At 38.1% G+C, this 18,522-nt stretch overlaps 1 protein-coding gene across 1 annotated transcript; it reads left to right on the top strand.

Moving 5' to 3' along the window:
* Positions 1 to 744: 744 nt before the first annotated feature.
* Positions 745 to 18,053, top strand: LOC139444193 (carbohydrate sulfotransferase 15-like). Its single transcript, XM_071225100.1, has 7 exons — positions 745 to 1,050; positions 9,766 to 10,039; positions 13,896 to 14,000; positions 15,083 to 15,239; positions 15,733 to 15,904; positions 17,144 to 17,291; positions 17,866 to 18,053. Exons 1-7 carry the CDS (start codon positions 745 to 747, stop codon positions 18,051 to 18,053), a joined length of 1,350 nt encoding a protein of 449 aa, XP_071081201.1.
* Positions 18,054 to 18,522: the final 469 nt, after the last annotated feature.

Raw genomic sequence — 18,522 nt, 5'->3', positions numbered from 1 at the left:
ATATTTCTCCTTTATTCCTAGTTCAGCTCTATCTAGTCTTCCTTACTGATCAAACGCGAAATAAAAGGTATGAGTATGGGTCACTATTGTGAGCACTCCCAACTTATGCAATGCTTATCATACTATTGCAGTTGTCATATCTAAGTTGCACACGTATTACAGTTGTGAGATATATTTTCTTCCCCGGAATATAGAATTGCTACCTGAATTCGGTATGAAGGTGATGACTAATACGTCATCAGTTATGACGTAGTCTCTTCAGATTGTATGGCGTGCTGAAAGAGATATAGATTCTGAAGTGAAATGATTCAGGTGGACTGCATGTATATTCGTTTATGAAAACGGAAAAAGAGACGGTGAGAGCACACATCCTTGTCCGATTCCGATACTGACGCACACATTATACCCATAATACTGTTGATGAGGCTGCACCTGCACAGCTGCTATCCCATAAATGTGTAAAAGAAAAAAAATCCTTAAAAAGATGATTATCCATCGGGTAATCGAGCAACCATTCAAGGTATATTCCGACACATTCACTTAATTTTATGAAGATAATAAATCGAGATATGAAACGCTATCAGCGTTATTTCTACGCTTCAATGCCTTGTGTCTCTACGTGGGGGCTATATTTGATGTGTTAACTGTGATTCGTTTGACAGTCGGCACATCTGTCGCCAGATCTGTGTCAGTTGCTATTTCACCGTGTACTACATTCCACGTCGGCCGTACATAGATGTACTGATGCTTTGCATCAACTGTCGCGCCAGCATGAGACACAGAGTCAAAGTCACGACCTTTTTCTTGACCGTTCTAGGAACTTTATATTCTTGTATTTCAATGCGCAAATCTTCCAGGTTGCATTTGGCAGAATTGAAGAATGTGTCCCAAATATCTGAGACATTACTGGCTTCAACAAAAGGTGTGTTGGAAGAGAGTTACTATGAAGACAATAATTCACGGCTTTTGTTCGCAAACGACTTAGAGGACAGCATCAAGGCTGGGAGAAATGACGAAGATTACTGGAGGGACCTCAATGTGCTCAACACGGTAGGTACGAGGGTCCAGCATAAGAATATCATACACACAATACCTTGTACAATAACATGTATATATCACACACACACACACACACAATACCTTGTACAATAACATGTATATATCACACACACAATACCTTGTACAATAACATGTATAAATCACACACACAATACCTTGTACAATAACATGTATATATCACACACATAATACCTTGTACAATAACATGTATAAATCACACACACAATACCTTGTACAATAACATGTATATATCACACACATAATACCTTGTACAATAACATGTATATATCACACACATAATACCTTGTACAATAATATGTATAGAACACACATAATTCTGTTTCTGTCAATTCGTTATGATATCAACACATAACATGTACAGATCACACACAATTCTGTATCTGTCACCTCGTCATGATATCAACACATAACATGTACAGATCACACACACAATTCTGTATCTGTCACCTCGTCATGACATCAACACATAACATGTACAGATCACACACACAATTCTGTATCTGTCAACTCGTCATGATATCAACATATATCATGCACAGATCACACACAATTCTGTATCTGTCACCTCGTCATGATATCAACACATACTACGTACAGATCACACACATAATTCTGTATCTGTCACCTCGTCATGATATCAACACATAACATGTACAGATCACACACAATTCTGTATCTGTCATCTCGTCATGATATCAACACATAACATGTACAGATCACACACACAATTCTGTATCTGTCACCTCGTCATGATATCAACACATAACATGTACAGATCACACACACAATTCTGTATCTGTCACCTCGTCATGACATCAACACATAACATGTACAGATCACACACACAATTCTGTATCTGTCACCTCGTCATGATATCAACACATAACATGTACAGATCACACACACAATTCTGTATCTGTCACCTCGTCATGATATCAACATATACATACCATGTACAGATCACACACACAATGGGCGATCTTTATGTTCCAAAGGGCAATAACTCTCCTTTTGAAATGATATAAGCGACGGTCAAACCTGTCGCTTCCGGTCTGGTTCCCGGATCAATGCGCGCTGCGACAACTACAGACATGTATAGACGGAGCCAAGCTAAAGAGTTATCCTGTTGCACCTTCGTTCAAAAACGGTCGTTAACAACTGAATTTTTTTAACTAGCAGATATTTTGTAGTGATTATTAGTTTATAATATCAACATTTGTTGAGTCTTCAAATATAAGACGAATTGTCACTATGGAAGATAGCGGGGAAAACGTTATGAAAAACAGTATATTGCCACGGTATTTTCTGAAATAATGCAGACTCATTTTATTTATCAGCCTATGTGTTATTTCCCACCACAATTCGAAGCATTCAAATCTCAACAAGTACCACCATGGACTTCAATTTAATAAAATTAGTGATACGCCAACATTTGCACAGGCATCTTTGACAGGCCAAAACCTTTACCAATGATCTATAAAGTAAGTAGGCTATACATCCATGCCTTTACAAATATTTTAAGAAGAACTAACGTTCAAAATAATAAAACAAAAGATTTTAAATGTTACTTTTTATATCAAAATTAAAGTTGCATCTGAATATTTAAATGTGTATTATTTTTTAGAAATATGCAATATGAAAATCTACCATGCATCTATTAACTCAGTTACTCAGTTGCAATATGCATATTAGTCATCATGATTTGAAATAAGAGATTTACCCATAATATTCTGCCCCTTATAACATGTGTCCCACCATTAAGTGCTCTGAGTCATCATAATTGTAGTTTAATTCATTGATCCATCATTTCTTACAAAATTCTGATGCTCATGCTCTTAAAATAGTATTTAGTTATAGAGATTTGTCCCAACAAACAACAAATCATACTGACTACCCCACAAAATGTGTATGATACATAAAGAGCTGTAAATCATAGTTATATCTTCTTGTTTTAGTAACATTATATTTGTTTTAATTGACAAATTATTTCCCATACAAACCCACACACTATCCTGCTATAGCCACGTATCCTGATTTTCATTCAACAGTACTTCAAGACACCTTTAGTATAAAGTATATTTTGTAGATATTATTATCATAAAGCAAATATGAATTTCGAAAGTTTATCATCAAATCTTCTGATGGTTTAATAAATGCAAATTGAATCCCACAATCATTCCAGGTAGATAAATGTATTTATTTATGTTATTTGTTTTTGCATATAACAGATTATACTTACATATGTTACAGTCAGTGTCTATAATCAGGCCCAATATGTATATTGACTGAAAATTTCAGTCAATTTGTTTATTGACTGATTCACTCAGGCAAGGTTATTTTTTCTTAAATTTTCATTCATTTATTATTGCCTGAAAAATAGGACTGGATTTTAGACAGACTGACTGAAATGAATTAGACTGCATAATTTAATCTCCTCAATTTAATTTGGATCTATTTTGATCTTGTGAAGATCAAAGTAACTTATGTAAGAAATTAAAAATGTTTTCACAAATGAAACTGATTGATTCCCCAAACATGAATGAATACCAGAGGCCTTTTTTATGTTGCTTATCTTTATTGGCATATTATTAAGTTCAGAAACAGATGACTGCTAAAACGTCATGCACGTGTAATCAATTACAGGTGTATATATATGGTCCTTTGTGTCTGAAAATAATTTGTTTCTACTTTGTAAAATTTGAAAAAGGCCAAAATAATATATATCTTTCAATGGTAATATTGTAATATAATCATGGTAGTATCTTGCAACAAACCGCCACCATTCATACATATAATCCTTTTATACAACATACATCAATTAATTATCAAAAAAGATTTCAGTGATTTCCATTTCTTTTATTTTGAACATTGTATTTTGATATCGAGTTGATGACATAATTTTACAGTGCCTGTTTCTCTTACAATTTCTTGAAAACATTTCTCACTGCTCTCAGTTATATATCTGACAAATACTTATGTGTTGCTGTCAATATTCACAACACTTTACGTTGCATAAGACCTTCACATTTCGCGTACCGCTGTACAAACTGAAATGCATGCATATGATGTAGCCTGTTCGGCGATATAGGAACGTATACACAATCTACTTAATTTTTAAAAGTGTGATATTCATACATCAAGGGCAACACTTTCAGTACCGATTGCAAAACGTCAACAAAGCGACCTGGAATGAAGAATCAGCTGATCTCACCGCATCGCTTCGAACGCCTATCTAGTGGTTAACTATACTATATAATCAGTCGTGGAACAAGGAACATTTATTTCCGGGCATGACAATAGATAAATCCTTGTTTCGGCGAAAAGATATGCTGTCCACACACAAGCGTGACCGTTGCCGATAGAGGTGAAGGTTATACTAGTTAACTGTCTATAGGCGTCATAGTAACATGTAGTGCTCGTATCGCGCATACCACATGCGCGGTCAGTTTAAGGTTGGACCGTCCGGTTCAGCGCACCTAGCGAGTTAGTGAAGGGAAGATAAATTGAAAAAGATCGCCCATTCTTTATCGTGCGGATATAACGCGCGCTTTCCGACATTATGCGGAGAGAGCTGACGAGGACATAAAGGCTATATTTTTGTAAAAAAGAATCCCCCTTCTTAATACTTTGATCGTATAAGGTGTGTACCAGCTGTGGACATATAATCGAACAATCACGATTGCTGCACAGTAGACCAGTTAAAGTTATCGATTTAATATTGACTAATGTTGCTACCACTGTGGACAAGGTATGCGTGTACGAACGCTGCAAATTCGTTCATGAGCTTGTGCTTATCACTTAAAATAGTTCACAAAATAAATACCTGTTTCAAAAATACTAGTACATATCTTTCCAATCCAACGCTTTAATGTAAACATAAACGTTAACAATGGAATATAATACTTTCAATGTGAACGTTAAACAAGTATTATAGGTAAAATAGATAGCATTTTTACAGCATGTTATCTAAAATCTGCGGGCAACTGTAACGTGATAGCAGTCCGCCTTCCCCTAACCACGGGCTGCTATCAATTCTATTGCTATGTGACGTCATTGGCGTCACGTTTCTTGTTTGTGACGTCATCCTAAATTATGTTCTATGACGTTTCTATTTGTAAATCAGTTACCTCCATTGTAAGCTTTTTTTCTCAATATTTTTATTGACAAAGTCACGAACGCGGTTTCTTTGAAAATTAATGTCTTTGCACATCACAATTAATGATATTAAAACACAAATCGAATGACGAATTTTCTGTACCAGAATTGTAATGTTAAATATGTTGGGTGCGGTGTTGGAAAATCCAAAATGGCTGTTACTTGCGGAATACGGACTCATATTAGGTCAGTAACAACCATCTTGGATTTTAACTGACGGTATACGAGCTCATATAGGATTAATAGTTCTACTCTCTGATTGGTCAATCTCACTTTGAGGCATAGTAATGTTGCTTGACGAGGGCCCATTATCACGTCCGTTGTTAGGTGATGTCATATTGATTTTTCAATAGTGACGTCATCTGGTTTGTTCGATGACGTTTTCACATTTGTAAAAGTGGATCAGTTATATTCGTTGTGTGTTCATTACAGTAAATGCTGTAAAAGCTATATTGTTGCTAATTTTTTATTGATGACAAATTCTGTTCATTTTAGCTTTCATAACGGCAACGCTTTTGGTCAGGGCATTATCGTTTGTAGAATCGCTCTCTCTTTTCAACTGCCCTCCTTCGCCGTGCAGTTAATGGAAAAACTCGATCTTCTGCAGATGATAATGCCCTAAGATAATGCCCTAATAGAGTTACCCTTATAATAACGAGTTAAGGAAAAATGGTGAAAAATGATTATGTAAAAACGAAAGAAAAGTAGTTTGCACCATCATTTAGGACAACGATGTAGAGTGCAAATGGTGATGCCACTACCAAAATTGGATCTTCTTATGGTGATGACATTTATACTACGACGTGAAATGTAGTTGGATGATCTCAGATTTTTGTGTAGCAGCAGGCACTAAGATTTGATTTAAATGAGATTGGGAATTTACTGAATAGTGGTATTTCCATACCCAACTTTTTCGCGACTCAACAGCAACAGTCAACTGTCGTAATAATTGGTATATCAAATCTACAAAGTTTTTTTGTTGACATTTTTTAGGGCAATGAAATCAATATTTAGTCTGAAATGATCAATCCCACAATCTTACATTGCTAATATCCTCAAATCCAAACATATTAATATATTAAATACTGGATTCTCTTGTTTCCACTTTGCTTTGATAAATACATCAGCATGCAAGAGTCGTTGATTGTAGAGAGGTACTTATTTGATCTGACAAGTTTTAACTTGGGAGCCCTTGGTATTGATGCTGTCATATTGTAACCATTGCAAAGCAAAATATTTCAGGCAAACGTCTCAGCAAAACTGACAAACATTTATATCATGAATATTAATATTCGTAACACAATTTGGTTGTAAACACGTTTAGATTATGAACATGTTTGGTTTTTAAACAATTCCAAACATGTTTAGTGATCACAACAACGCTTTAATGATCGGATAAGGAATAAACACGTTCTTCACAACAGTGTGACTTATTAAAACGTCTTCTGATGAAATTACATAAAGTATCTTCAGGCCAAATCGGGCTGAACACAGACCAAACACATCTGACAGAGACTATGTTGAGAATGTAGAGGGAAAAGGGCTTCACTTTGGGCAACGTGCTTGCTTTAAATAGCAAGATCTGTGATACTATAAAGTGGTATTTAGGTAGATATAATATTAGTCCATATACGAAAACTCATTTGATGATACATCTGTGTGGTTTTAGATGATTTTGACGGCCCGGGCCAAGACGGAGCAAACGCATGTGACAGGTTTTCTTAAGAAAATGAAGTAAAATGGCTTGACTATAACGGACAAGCTTTCTTTAAATGCGGTGTACTGTGACACTAAAAAGTGGTATTCAGGTAGATATAATACCATCCTATAGATATAAACATATTTGATGATACATATGTGACGTTTAAACTGACTGCCCGGGCCAAGTCGGACCCATCTCTTGTGAGACTATGTTGAGGGTATGGAGAAATGAGATTCACTTTAACCAACGTGTCTGCTTTACATACGATGAACAGTGACATTGTAAAGTGATATTTACTTAGATATAGTGACATGCTATAGATTATAAGTGCTATGCCTGACAGGCTGAAATTTGTATCACGATAGTTGGAAGTTTTGGATACGTTTCAAATCCAGTTTCGTTTAACGATTCTTCTTTTACATGTAATCTAACTCAGCCACGCCCATAAACAGCTAGACTTCCTGATTTTCAAGCGATTAACTTGTAAAAGGCGTTAAGATGATGTGGCATTCCGTAATTAGTACGATGTTCTAGTATAAGCATATACACTTAGACAGATATTTGCTATGATAACGATCCAGGGATAAATAAACGCAGGTCGGGTTGCTATTATTTCCTTGGTTACAGATAATAATTAATTATAAGTTGACATTTTTTAACACTTGTTCATAAGATGAAAGAAACATTGGTGCAGGAACAGACTAGCATTTAACAAAAAAACCGTCATGCAATCGCGTTACTCAATAGAACCAAAAGTAACACTATAAAAGGTGCCGTTTTTAACTATGTATTTCTTAGTTTATGATATCAGTAAATCATTTATTGATTCAAAAGAATGAATTAATATCACAAATTCGATTTATGATGTCATGTTATATTTATTGATATCGCACAATCGATTTGTAGATAAAAGTAAAATAATTTATTACATCATATAATGTATCTTAGCATATAAACAATCGAATTTGTAATATTATAAAAATCAAACGTAGTTTTTTATATCACAAATTGTTATAGTTACATTCGCTAGAGTGTTTTGTATTTGGGCGCCAGCATATCGGTAGATATATATGTATTTGCATTCCTCCTACTCTACTGGGTGAATGCTTGTTACTCAACGTGTTCGTGTACATAGATAGATTATCGTAACATTCACATCTATAGTTATATTCAGATGATGTCTGTGCATGTATGTAATCATGGCGAACGTCTTCTCATATTTGATCAGTTTTCCTCCTGGCTATTCTGGGAATACAAGCTTTAGGATTACAGATGTACCGTTGTATTATAACGCGATTTGAATATTATTATTTACTATCTTACTTACTACATGCTTTACATGAGGCGTTTCATGCTTACATGTCACCACAAATTACAATAATTGCTTGTGAGTCCAACACAATTGACAAATACTCGAAAACATACTATTGATGTACGTTGAAAAGAATATAAATTGTAAATGCCACAATGATGTATCAAGGATCGAGTAGAAGATATTTTGACAGTAGCGCTTGGAGTTTATGCAACAGACCTGTGAAACAGCACTACTCTATATGCCATTTCAACTGACACAGTCAAAGCTCAATTTCAACCTCTTCTTGCGGCCATTATCCAACGGCCATCTTGGCATCTTATACCCAAACCCGCGCTCACGTCTACAGGTCTATTCCTGCTGTAAGGCAATTAGTAGAGTGAGTGAGTATGGTTTTACGCCACCTTTAGCAATATTCCAGCAATATCACGGCGGGGGACACCAGAAATGGGCTTCACAGGAAATTAGTAGAACCCTCTCCCTCAGATGTATCCTCCTGAGACAACATACCCTCATAAATTAAATGCTGCTCTTTCTCGGCGTCACGGCTACCGAGCTGGGACAAAGAGACCAACCATCATAAAGAAATTATGGTAAAAAAAAACAATGCTCCATCAAACCTCACTGGAAGCCGTACAAAAGACGTTTAATGTCAAGTCACACAAACTTTTCAAAGACAATAACATTTTACAGGAGCATGTATTCTCTTAACACCATCGCAAAAGATCACGTAGAAGCCAATTGTCGTATAAATAAGGTAGAACAGATTGATCACAACAGATTTTCCAACAAAATCACATCTAAAAAAGAGACATAAGCAGGCACTTTATTAAATCGTCAGAATATAAAAAAATGCTCTCCTTGTTACCACTTCAAATCTCAGCTGAACACGGTTCGCTAGTCACGCCGAAGACCCGTGTTCGATTCCCGACATTGGTACAAAGTGTGAATCTCATCTATGGTATCTCTGCCGTGATATTGCTGGAATATTGCTAAAGGCGGCGTAAAACCATACTCACTCACTCACTTACTATTCATGTTAAACTGCGGCATTGAATGTCAGTGGATTAGCACTGTCGTCCGTGAATGCTACACATTTCTGTTTACACTACTGTCGTCCTAGAATGCCACAATCTTATGTTAACATCACTGCCTTCTCTGAACACCACCATCTTCAGTTAGCATCATTGTCTTCTCTGAACACCGCCCTCTTCTGTTGACATCATTGTCTTCTCTGAACACCGCCCTCTTCTGTTAACATCACTGTCCTCTACAAACACCACCGTTGTCTTTAAACACCACCGTCTTCTGATGACATCATTGTCATCTCTGAACAACGCCCTCCTCTGTTAACTTCACTGTCATCTCCTAACACCGCCGTTGTCTTTAAACACCAGCGTCTTCTATAACCACCCGTTTCTTCAGTCATCATCTTCATCCTCCCTAAACTGCAGCACCACTGTCCCCATTCAAGCTCCTCACTGATGCTGATATTTTTCAAAATAATTCATTTCAGATAATGCCAGAGACACTCCAAACAATGAGGAATCCATGTTGGTGGGCAAATCATCCCCGCGAAACTACTTGTGACAAGCTGAAGCTCATGAACAAGGCATTGAAACTGCCTGGTACTCAAGAGAATGGGCCAGTTCTGAGGTGCTTGCCGTATTTCTATCTCATTGGTCAAGCAAAATGTGGAACCACAGACCTATTTACCAGAATCACCGAGCATCCTAGTATACTATCACCCATGACAAAGGAACCATTTTGGGTTTTCCCTCTACGATTCCGTGAGTATTTAGTCGACTGAGTGAGTGAGTGAGTTGGGTTAAACGCCGCTGTTAACATTATTCCAGTTATATCGCGGCGTGTCAGCTTAATGTGGGAGGAAAGCCCCAAGTGATGCAGGTCTCGGACGTTTACCACTTCGGTGAAACCCACGAGCACGGGTATGGTGCTGACAAACCTAGAAACATAATCGGGGCGAACCGGGATTCGAACCCACAATCATAGGTTTCTGGATTGCCCAATGGTTGCAACTCTGCACAGCGAATGGCGGCGCTTTAGACGACTGGGCCACCGGTGCTCCCGCATGCAGTCGAGGTATTGGGTATATATTTACTAGCAATCATCTGTTTTATCAACTGCTGGATATAAACTGAGTGAGTGAGTATAGTTTTACGCCGGTCTTAGCAATATTCCAGCAATATCACGGCGGGGACACCAGGAACTGGGATTCATACATTGTACCCATTTGTGGAATCGAACCCGGGCCTTTGACGTGAACCTCCGCCCCCTGATAGATTTAAAAATGACATGAGCAGTACACAACAAAATAGGGAAGAGTGACCACAATAGACAACATTTCTCTTTTCAAGAACAATATGTTAAGTAAATTGCTTTTCTTCATGCGGATAGTGTCCAACGATAACTATGTGGGATGCGTTATAACAAAGTGTTTGGTTTACGCCGTTTTTATCATTTAGTGTTAGCACCCGTGAAGATCCGGGGTAGAATAGGTCTTCGGCAACCCGTGCTTGCCGTAAAAGGCGACTATGGTGTCCATAGCGCTGTCAATTAAGATTTCCCTCTACCACTATCAAACGGGTCCTCTGTCTTGCTGTAATTCCACCCCATACCATAACGCTGCCGCCCCCGAACCGATCTCCTTACATGACACAATGATTAACGTAACGTTCACCTCGACGTCGGTACATTCAGTTTGTTATCAAAGGAGGACTTTCTTTATATTCACAGAAAGTATTCGAGGCAGGCTCAATTATGTCTTTGATGGTCATTTAGGTGTAAGATAAAAAACTTCGGAGGTTTTTCATGATATTAAAACCCAAACCCAATGGGAATAAATTGTTTTGTTTAACTCATAAATCGAAAAGAAATTTATCAAAGATTTTACGTTTCAAACATACTTTCCATGAGCCTTAGGAAACAGGCGTAAAATATCTCTCGCTGGCGTACAAGTACATGTGAGGTGAAATGGGATTTAACGTCGCGTACAAAATTATTGCACTTATATAGCGACGTGCATGCACGTGTGTGTGTGTCTGCTTCTACTAGATGCCGATTTATGGTGCTAGCACACTGACATACCATGCCGCAGTTTAACATGAATACATGAAAACAGTATACTGACTCCGAGCCGACCAGTCCTTTGTTCATCCCCTTAATGCTGAGCGCCAGATAGGGTAACAATAGGTACCATCTTTTAGCGTCTTTTGGTATGACGCCGGACGCTGAACCTCGGACCTTCCGCTCTCCGGGCGGACGCTCTACCACTAGACCACGGAGGCGGTCATCATGTACATGTAATTGAACGAGAAATTCATTAAAACATTGTCATTTTATCAGCGCCTCCGTGGTTCAATCACTGGGCTGCAGATACAAAGATTGCTTTAGAAAAGATTTGTCATTGAATTTTGCATCATTCCGCACGTTTCCGTACGTACTTTGTGTTCAAATTTAAACAATCAATCTTTATTCAAGCACTTAAGAGGCCCCAGGACTATAGTACATGTGACAGATATGTTGTCACACAATTTTAACAATTATTTACAACTTTGGTTCTGTATAACAGTACGTGGAATATGTACATGGCTAAGTTTTGTATTATTGATTTATCTAGACTGTTTAAACAATTGTCGGAATTTCTCAATATTTGGATCATTAAAGTAGTATACAGAATATTTTTTTCTCACAGTGGAGTACAATGGACATACCAGGCAGTAAAAAGTGATATTCATCCTCTCTATCTTGGCTATTACACATTTCACATAATCGATCTGACCTTGGAGTTTTTGTGTATCTCCCACTCTCGATGCATAAATCATGGGATGAACATCGAAATCTTGCCAATGAATTGCGGTATTTCTTAATATATTTACATGAAACAGATACTGTTCAGTGTATATATGAGTTTTCAACATTCTATAATATAAGAATTTATTCGATGCCAACGGAAATGACTACGATTGCAGATAAATATCTTTTAGCCTCTGTAGGAAAGAATTGGTAAATACACTTTCAGATTGTACAATCATACCAAACATTTCCCAAACCACTATTGAATAACAATTTCTTCACATCAGTTACCAAATTAGTCTTTCCATTCGTATCGTATAACATCATCATATTGTAACATTTCTAAGGGTATCTCGATGAATTCATTTTAAGGAGTTTCAGCCAGTACTTCATGACTTTCAACTGTGAATATATAAATAAAGGAAATCTACCACATTCTCCATAAACCATTGCGCTAGATGTGTTGTGTTTTACACCAAGAATGTTTTTACATGCAAATAAGTGGTTTATATGAATACATATCTAACAAGAGACATTCAGATGTTACAGTATCACATGACATTGTATTTTGAAAATCGCGGGGATAGTATAACATTCCCGTACATAACATTAGACAATAGGATCACTGAAGGTTAATAAAAGTTGAAAAAACATGAAGACATGAGTTTTATGGATATCAAGTTCTTTATTGTTTGTAACGACGTTTATGGGTTACTTCAGGCAAATGATGAGTGAGTGAGTGAGTATGGTTTTACGCCGCTTTTAGCAGTATTCCAGCAATTTCAGGGTGAGGGACACCAGAAACGGGCTTCACACATTGTACCCATGTGGGGATTCGAACCCTGGTCTGCGGCTAGACGAGCGAACCCGTTGTTCCCTTTCGTACCACATGAACAATTCACTCTTTGTACTCTCTCACACAACATGGACATTTCACTCTTTGTACTCTCTCATACCACATGAACAATTCACTCTTTGTACTCTCTCATACACCCGTTGTTCCCTTTCGTACCACATGGACATTTCACTCTTTGTACTCTCTCACACAACATGAACAATTCGCTCTTTGTACTCTCTCATATACCCGTTGTTCCCTTTCGTACCACATGAACAATTCACTCTTTGTACTCTCTCACACAACATGAACAATTCGCCCTTTGAACTCTCTCATATACCCGTTGTTCCCTTTCGTACCACATGGACATTTCACTCTTTGTACTCTCTCATACCACATGAACAATTAACTCTTTGTACTCTCTCATACACCCGTTGTTCCCTTTCGTACCACATGAACTATTCACTCTTTGTACTCTCCCATACCACACTAGACTAACATTTAGTCTCTGAAATCTTATATTACACAATATCCTTATTGACTCTAAAAATATTTTTTTTCCCTATGCTGTGGAATAGAACTAGCTTGAGCTGGCTAGACTTGCTGTTGTATGCATTTCTAGATTATCATTTTTTCATAAAATGAATATATTCCACGGTCATGGTGCAGGACTAATACCACACGAACAATTCACTTTTTGTACTCTCTCATATACCCGTTGTTCCCTTTCGTACCACATGGACATTTCACTCTTTGTACTCTCTCATACCACATGAACATTTCACTCTTTGTACTCTCTCATACCACACGAACAATTCACTTTTTGTACTCTCTCACACAACATGAACAATACGTTCTTTGTACATTAATTGATATGTATTTTGCTGTACGTTTGAAAATGTCTGAAATATTGCCAAAGCGACGTTAAATTCTTAACCATTCACAGAGATGTAGGTTGCCCTACACTTTATCCTACATTTAGTTTCATATTTCAGAAAAAGGTTGTTCATCGATTGAGACATACCTAGACTTTCTTCAAACCTCCTCTAACAGAATACAGGAAAACTATTTAGCAAGCAGCGTCAGCGCACTAATCACAGGTAGGTAGTTACATTACTGATGGTGCCACAGTCAGGTCTGGATAACTTCCCCCATCAGTCATGCGAGTAGATAGGTAACATACTCCTGTAGAAAATCATTTTCCATAACCAGCCACATTTAGTTCATATTTAATGTATTAATATAGTGTAATATTTAATTATATTGTCATTATTATTCAGAAACATCGCCTCTCCATCTGTTTTCGTCTGGTATCAAAGTTATAACTTCGTAGAATCCATATGGTATATTAAGGAGTTGAGGTATAAAATGGAGTGAATATAGTTTTACGCCGCTTTTAGCAATATTCCAGCAATATCACGGCGGGGGACACCAGAAATGGGCTTAACACATTATACCAATGTCGGGAATCGAACCCGGGCCTTCAGCGTGACGAGCGAACGCTTTAACCACTAGGCTACCCGACCGCCCCTTATAAAATGGAGGTATATACGAATAAACCAGTGTGCACACTTTTTGTTACGTTTATAACTCCAAAAGGGGGAAAAAAACCTACATTGAATTCATTCTAAAATTATTTAAGTCAACAATAAAAAATTCATAAGTTGTCACTAGCACAACATACTGTAGACAACGATTTGAATTTAGTGACATTATTCAGCGCAGTAATGCAATACAAGTCCCGCCCACCCTATTATCAGCCAATTAGGAAACAGTAATCTGGATGTGTTTCATATGGCCAGTTGCTATTCTGATTGGGCCACACCACATCTAAACTTGCCAGTGTAAACAAACTACATCTAAACTAAGTACCTTTTTAGTGGAGCCGGCAGATACAGGGTCAATTGTGCACTTTGTGATAAAAGTATGAAACTTGGCACAGTTGTAGGTAATGACATTCAAAATTTTTTCAGATAAGGGACCACCTAAAAGATCCAATATGGCCGCCAAATTCAACATGGCCGCATTCTATGGCATAGAATGGTCTATGTTGTCTAAACAGACTAATTCTGTCTTCTTCCTTATTTGAAACAGCACTCCACAAAGTGACATATGCATTATACATGTTTGTTGTACGTAGTGAAGGCGTTGCTTGCCATGTATCTTACCGTGGTTCTTGCAGGGGATGGGTCTACCACTACCATGTCTGGAAACACCTGGTGGAATATGTTGCCCGGCAACGAGGGATGTGAAGAGCCGTGTATCACCAATGCCAACATTGTGTATCAGATGAACCCGAAAGCGAAGATACTTGTGTCATTAAGGAACCCTGCGTCCCGGTATGAGTGATGACGCAGACACAAACCGTACTTTGTATTTTCATATTCACCAAAGCCGTGAGTAGGGTCGTCACCAAGCCAAGAAGAAAGGCAAAGAAACGAATATGGAGTAGGAAAATAATAATGACTGATTGAGTATTGTTTTACGCCGCTTTTAGCAATATTCCAGCAATATCATGGCGGGGGACACTGGAAAATGGGCTTCACACATTGTACCCATGTGGGGAATCGAACCGGGTCTTCGTCTTTACGAGCCAACACTTTAACCACTAGGCTACGCAACCGCTCCCAGTTAGATAATCAATTTTACTGATTTACCTTTCATCTCTATATCATGGTTGAAAATGCAATGATTATCCCAAGTGGCACGTGGTCGTGTGTGCAGCATTGAATGGGTACCCGGTCGGATTAAGATGGTGATGTCATCATCATCATCATCATCATCATCATCTCCTCCTCCCCCTCATCATCATTATTATTGTTTTTGTTGCAGGTCGTTTTCCTACTACATTATGAAGGCTCGAATTTTGAAGTACAACATTTCCAAGGAACATTTTCATGGTCTAGTGGTCAACGAAATTACCGAGTTTCAAAACTGCATTTCACGCTCATCTCTCCGTTCCTGTGTGATGAACTCAACAGAGGAGAATTACCTCACTACAGCGGTAAACCTTGACTATTTGAACACACACACACACACACACACACACACACACACACACACACACACACACACACACACACACACACACTCGAATGAGCAAACTCAAACATGGAATTTGGCCTAGACGTTTAACTTAAGGTTCAGGTATTTGGATGATCGGATATTCAGTACTGGTCAAACAGTAAATTCCTTTTCACTTATTTACTCACCCTAACTAGAACTAAACGAGACCAGTGAAACCGCCTTATCTGTAGATTATATATTCAGATGTTGCATCTAGCTTTAGAGTGACTCAATCTATCCACAAGACTGAGTGAATTTCCAGTGGTCAGCTTTCACTTTATGTCGGGTAGTGTTTCCAGCCTTTGGCGGCCACATTTCACGAATTTAAGTTACCATCGAGTATGCTCTTACAACAGACACGCTTTGTAGTAGAGATTTCTTATGAATAATAATGGAAAGCGTTTTGTTGCTTGTATTGCACACCACGAGACCGAAGTTCGAGGTTTTGGTTTGGTTTGGTTTGTTTTGTTTGACGCCGCACTCAGCTATATTCCAGCTATATGACGGCGGTCTGTAAATAATCGAATCTGGACCAGACAATCAAGTGATTGACATCATGAGCATCGATCCACGCAATTAGGATACAATGACATTCATCAACCAAGTCAGAGAGCCTGACCACCCGGTACCGTTAGTCGCCTCTTATGACAAGCATGGGTTGCTGAAGAGCTATTGTAACCCGGATCTTCACGGGTCCAAAATTCGAGGGATGCTCATGCACGTTTAGTATGTCCGTATATTTTTATACCTTACAAATACTTATTTCGGTGAAATATTTGTAAGGTATAAAACTAGATCTATCATGTGTCTGTTCTCACAGTGTCAGGGTGGTAACTCGCAGTGCTATCAGAGAAAATTGTTGAAAACTTGACTTGCCTTTGCATGTGTTTGTGCGGGTGCTCCTGTGCAGAAAGTGCGCTCATCATTTTACGAACACCTGATATCATCACTATTTAGTAATGATTCCATGACACATGATTATGAAATAGTCAGAATCGTGCAATTGACTCACCTTTTAGCAGAGATTTCTTATGATTATGAAAAGAGATTTGTCGCTTTTATTTACATTGCCTTACGTTTCATCGTCGTTATCTCCTTATCGTGTCAACTATAAATACAATTGTTCGTAAAAAAATACGTTTACAAGTGGACATTGACAGACATATGTTTATTACAGATCGGCCTACGTTCAAGCATTTACCACATCCACTTACAAGACTGGTTGAAGGTCTTCCCTCGAGAGCAGATACATGTTGTCCATTTTGAACACTACATCGAACATGTGGCAGACACTCTCGCTGGCGTTTACAATTTTCTTGAAGTGGGCAAGTATTCAGCTGTGTTTATGCTTTTGGTACACCATTGATGTGAATTTGTGCAAATGTTTGCCAGCTTCATGTATGGTCAGTGGCAAGCTAGAATTAGCTAGAAAGTGTATGCTTTTCCGTTCATAAAAGCGGATAGTGAGAGAGTTTCACCGTCGTGGTTGGGCGGCGGGGTAGCCCAGTGGTGAAAGCGTTCGCTCTTCACGCCGAAGGCCCGGGTTCGATTCCCCACATGGGTACAGAAGCCAAAATCAGGCGTCCCCGCCGTGATGTTGCTGGGATAGAGTTAAAACCATACTCACTTCATCGAAATGGTAATATATTTTACCTACGACTTTTGATTCTCGGTGCATTAACTCCATTCGCCGTGAACACAGTACCTATTTAATGCGATGATATCCCAACTCTTTGTGCAATCTACACCGATACGTACATGCCTAATAAACTTTAAAAACCCAACCTATCTCATTTGCTGAATGCTATTGTTATGTTCCATGTAGAGGGTTCCATGTAGTTCTAAGGATATAATTATATGGTACTGAGCCTTAACAAAATTCGGTCTTGGTTTTTTTAGATTCACTATCGGACCAAGAGATGCAAAGAATTGCTGGACATAATATCCAAAATCAGAGACCACTCTCTGGGAAAAAACTAGGTGACATGTGGCCGGAAACAAAAACTTTGCTGGATCAATTCTTCAAGCCCTTCAATGCACAATTAGCTACGCTCTTAGACAACGATGTGTTCACCTGGACAGTTTGAAAATAAAGTTTGGAATAAAGTATATGTATTTATTTGTGCATGGTCATGGCAACGGACCAGTATTTGTAATTGATGAAGCTGGGTCGTTTTGAACTACCAGGAATCACTGAAGGTCAATGGGCCTTCATCTGTGAAGGAATCAGAAGGGATCTATGGATGATGCGCCACGTATATGAGAGTGAAACCACGTATATGAGTGTGAAACCACGTATATAATGTTGAAACCAGGTAAATGTGAGTGAAACCACGTATATGAGAGTGAAACCACGTATATGAGTGTGAAACCACGTATATGATGGTGAAACCAGGTAAATGTGAGTGAAACCACGTATATGAGAGTGAAACCACGTATATGAGTGTGAAACCACGTATATGAGAGTGAAACCACGTATATGAGTGTGAAACCACGTATATGAGAGTGAAACCACGTATATGAGTGTGAAACCACGTATATGATGGTGAAACCAGG

Source organism: Haliotis cracherodii, unplaced genomic scaffold, assembly GCF_022045235.1.
Source record: "Haliotis cracherodii isolate W230 unplaced genomic scaffold, xgHalCrac1.p SCAF_5, whole genome shotgun sequence".
NCBI lineage: Eukaryota > Metazoa > Mollusca > Gastropoda > Lepetellida > Haliotidae > Haliotis > Haliotis cracherodii.
This window is presented reverse-complemented; position numbering and strand designations above follow the sequence as displayed.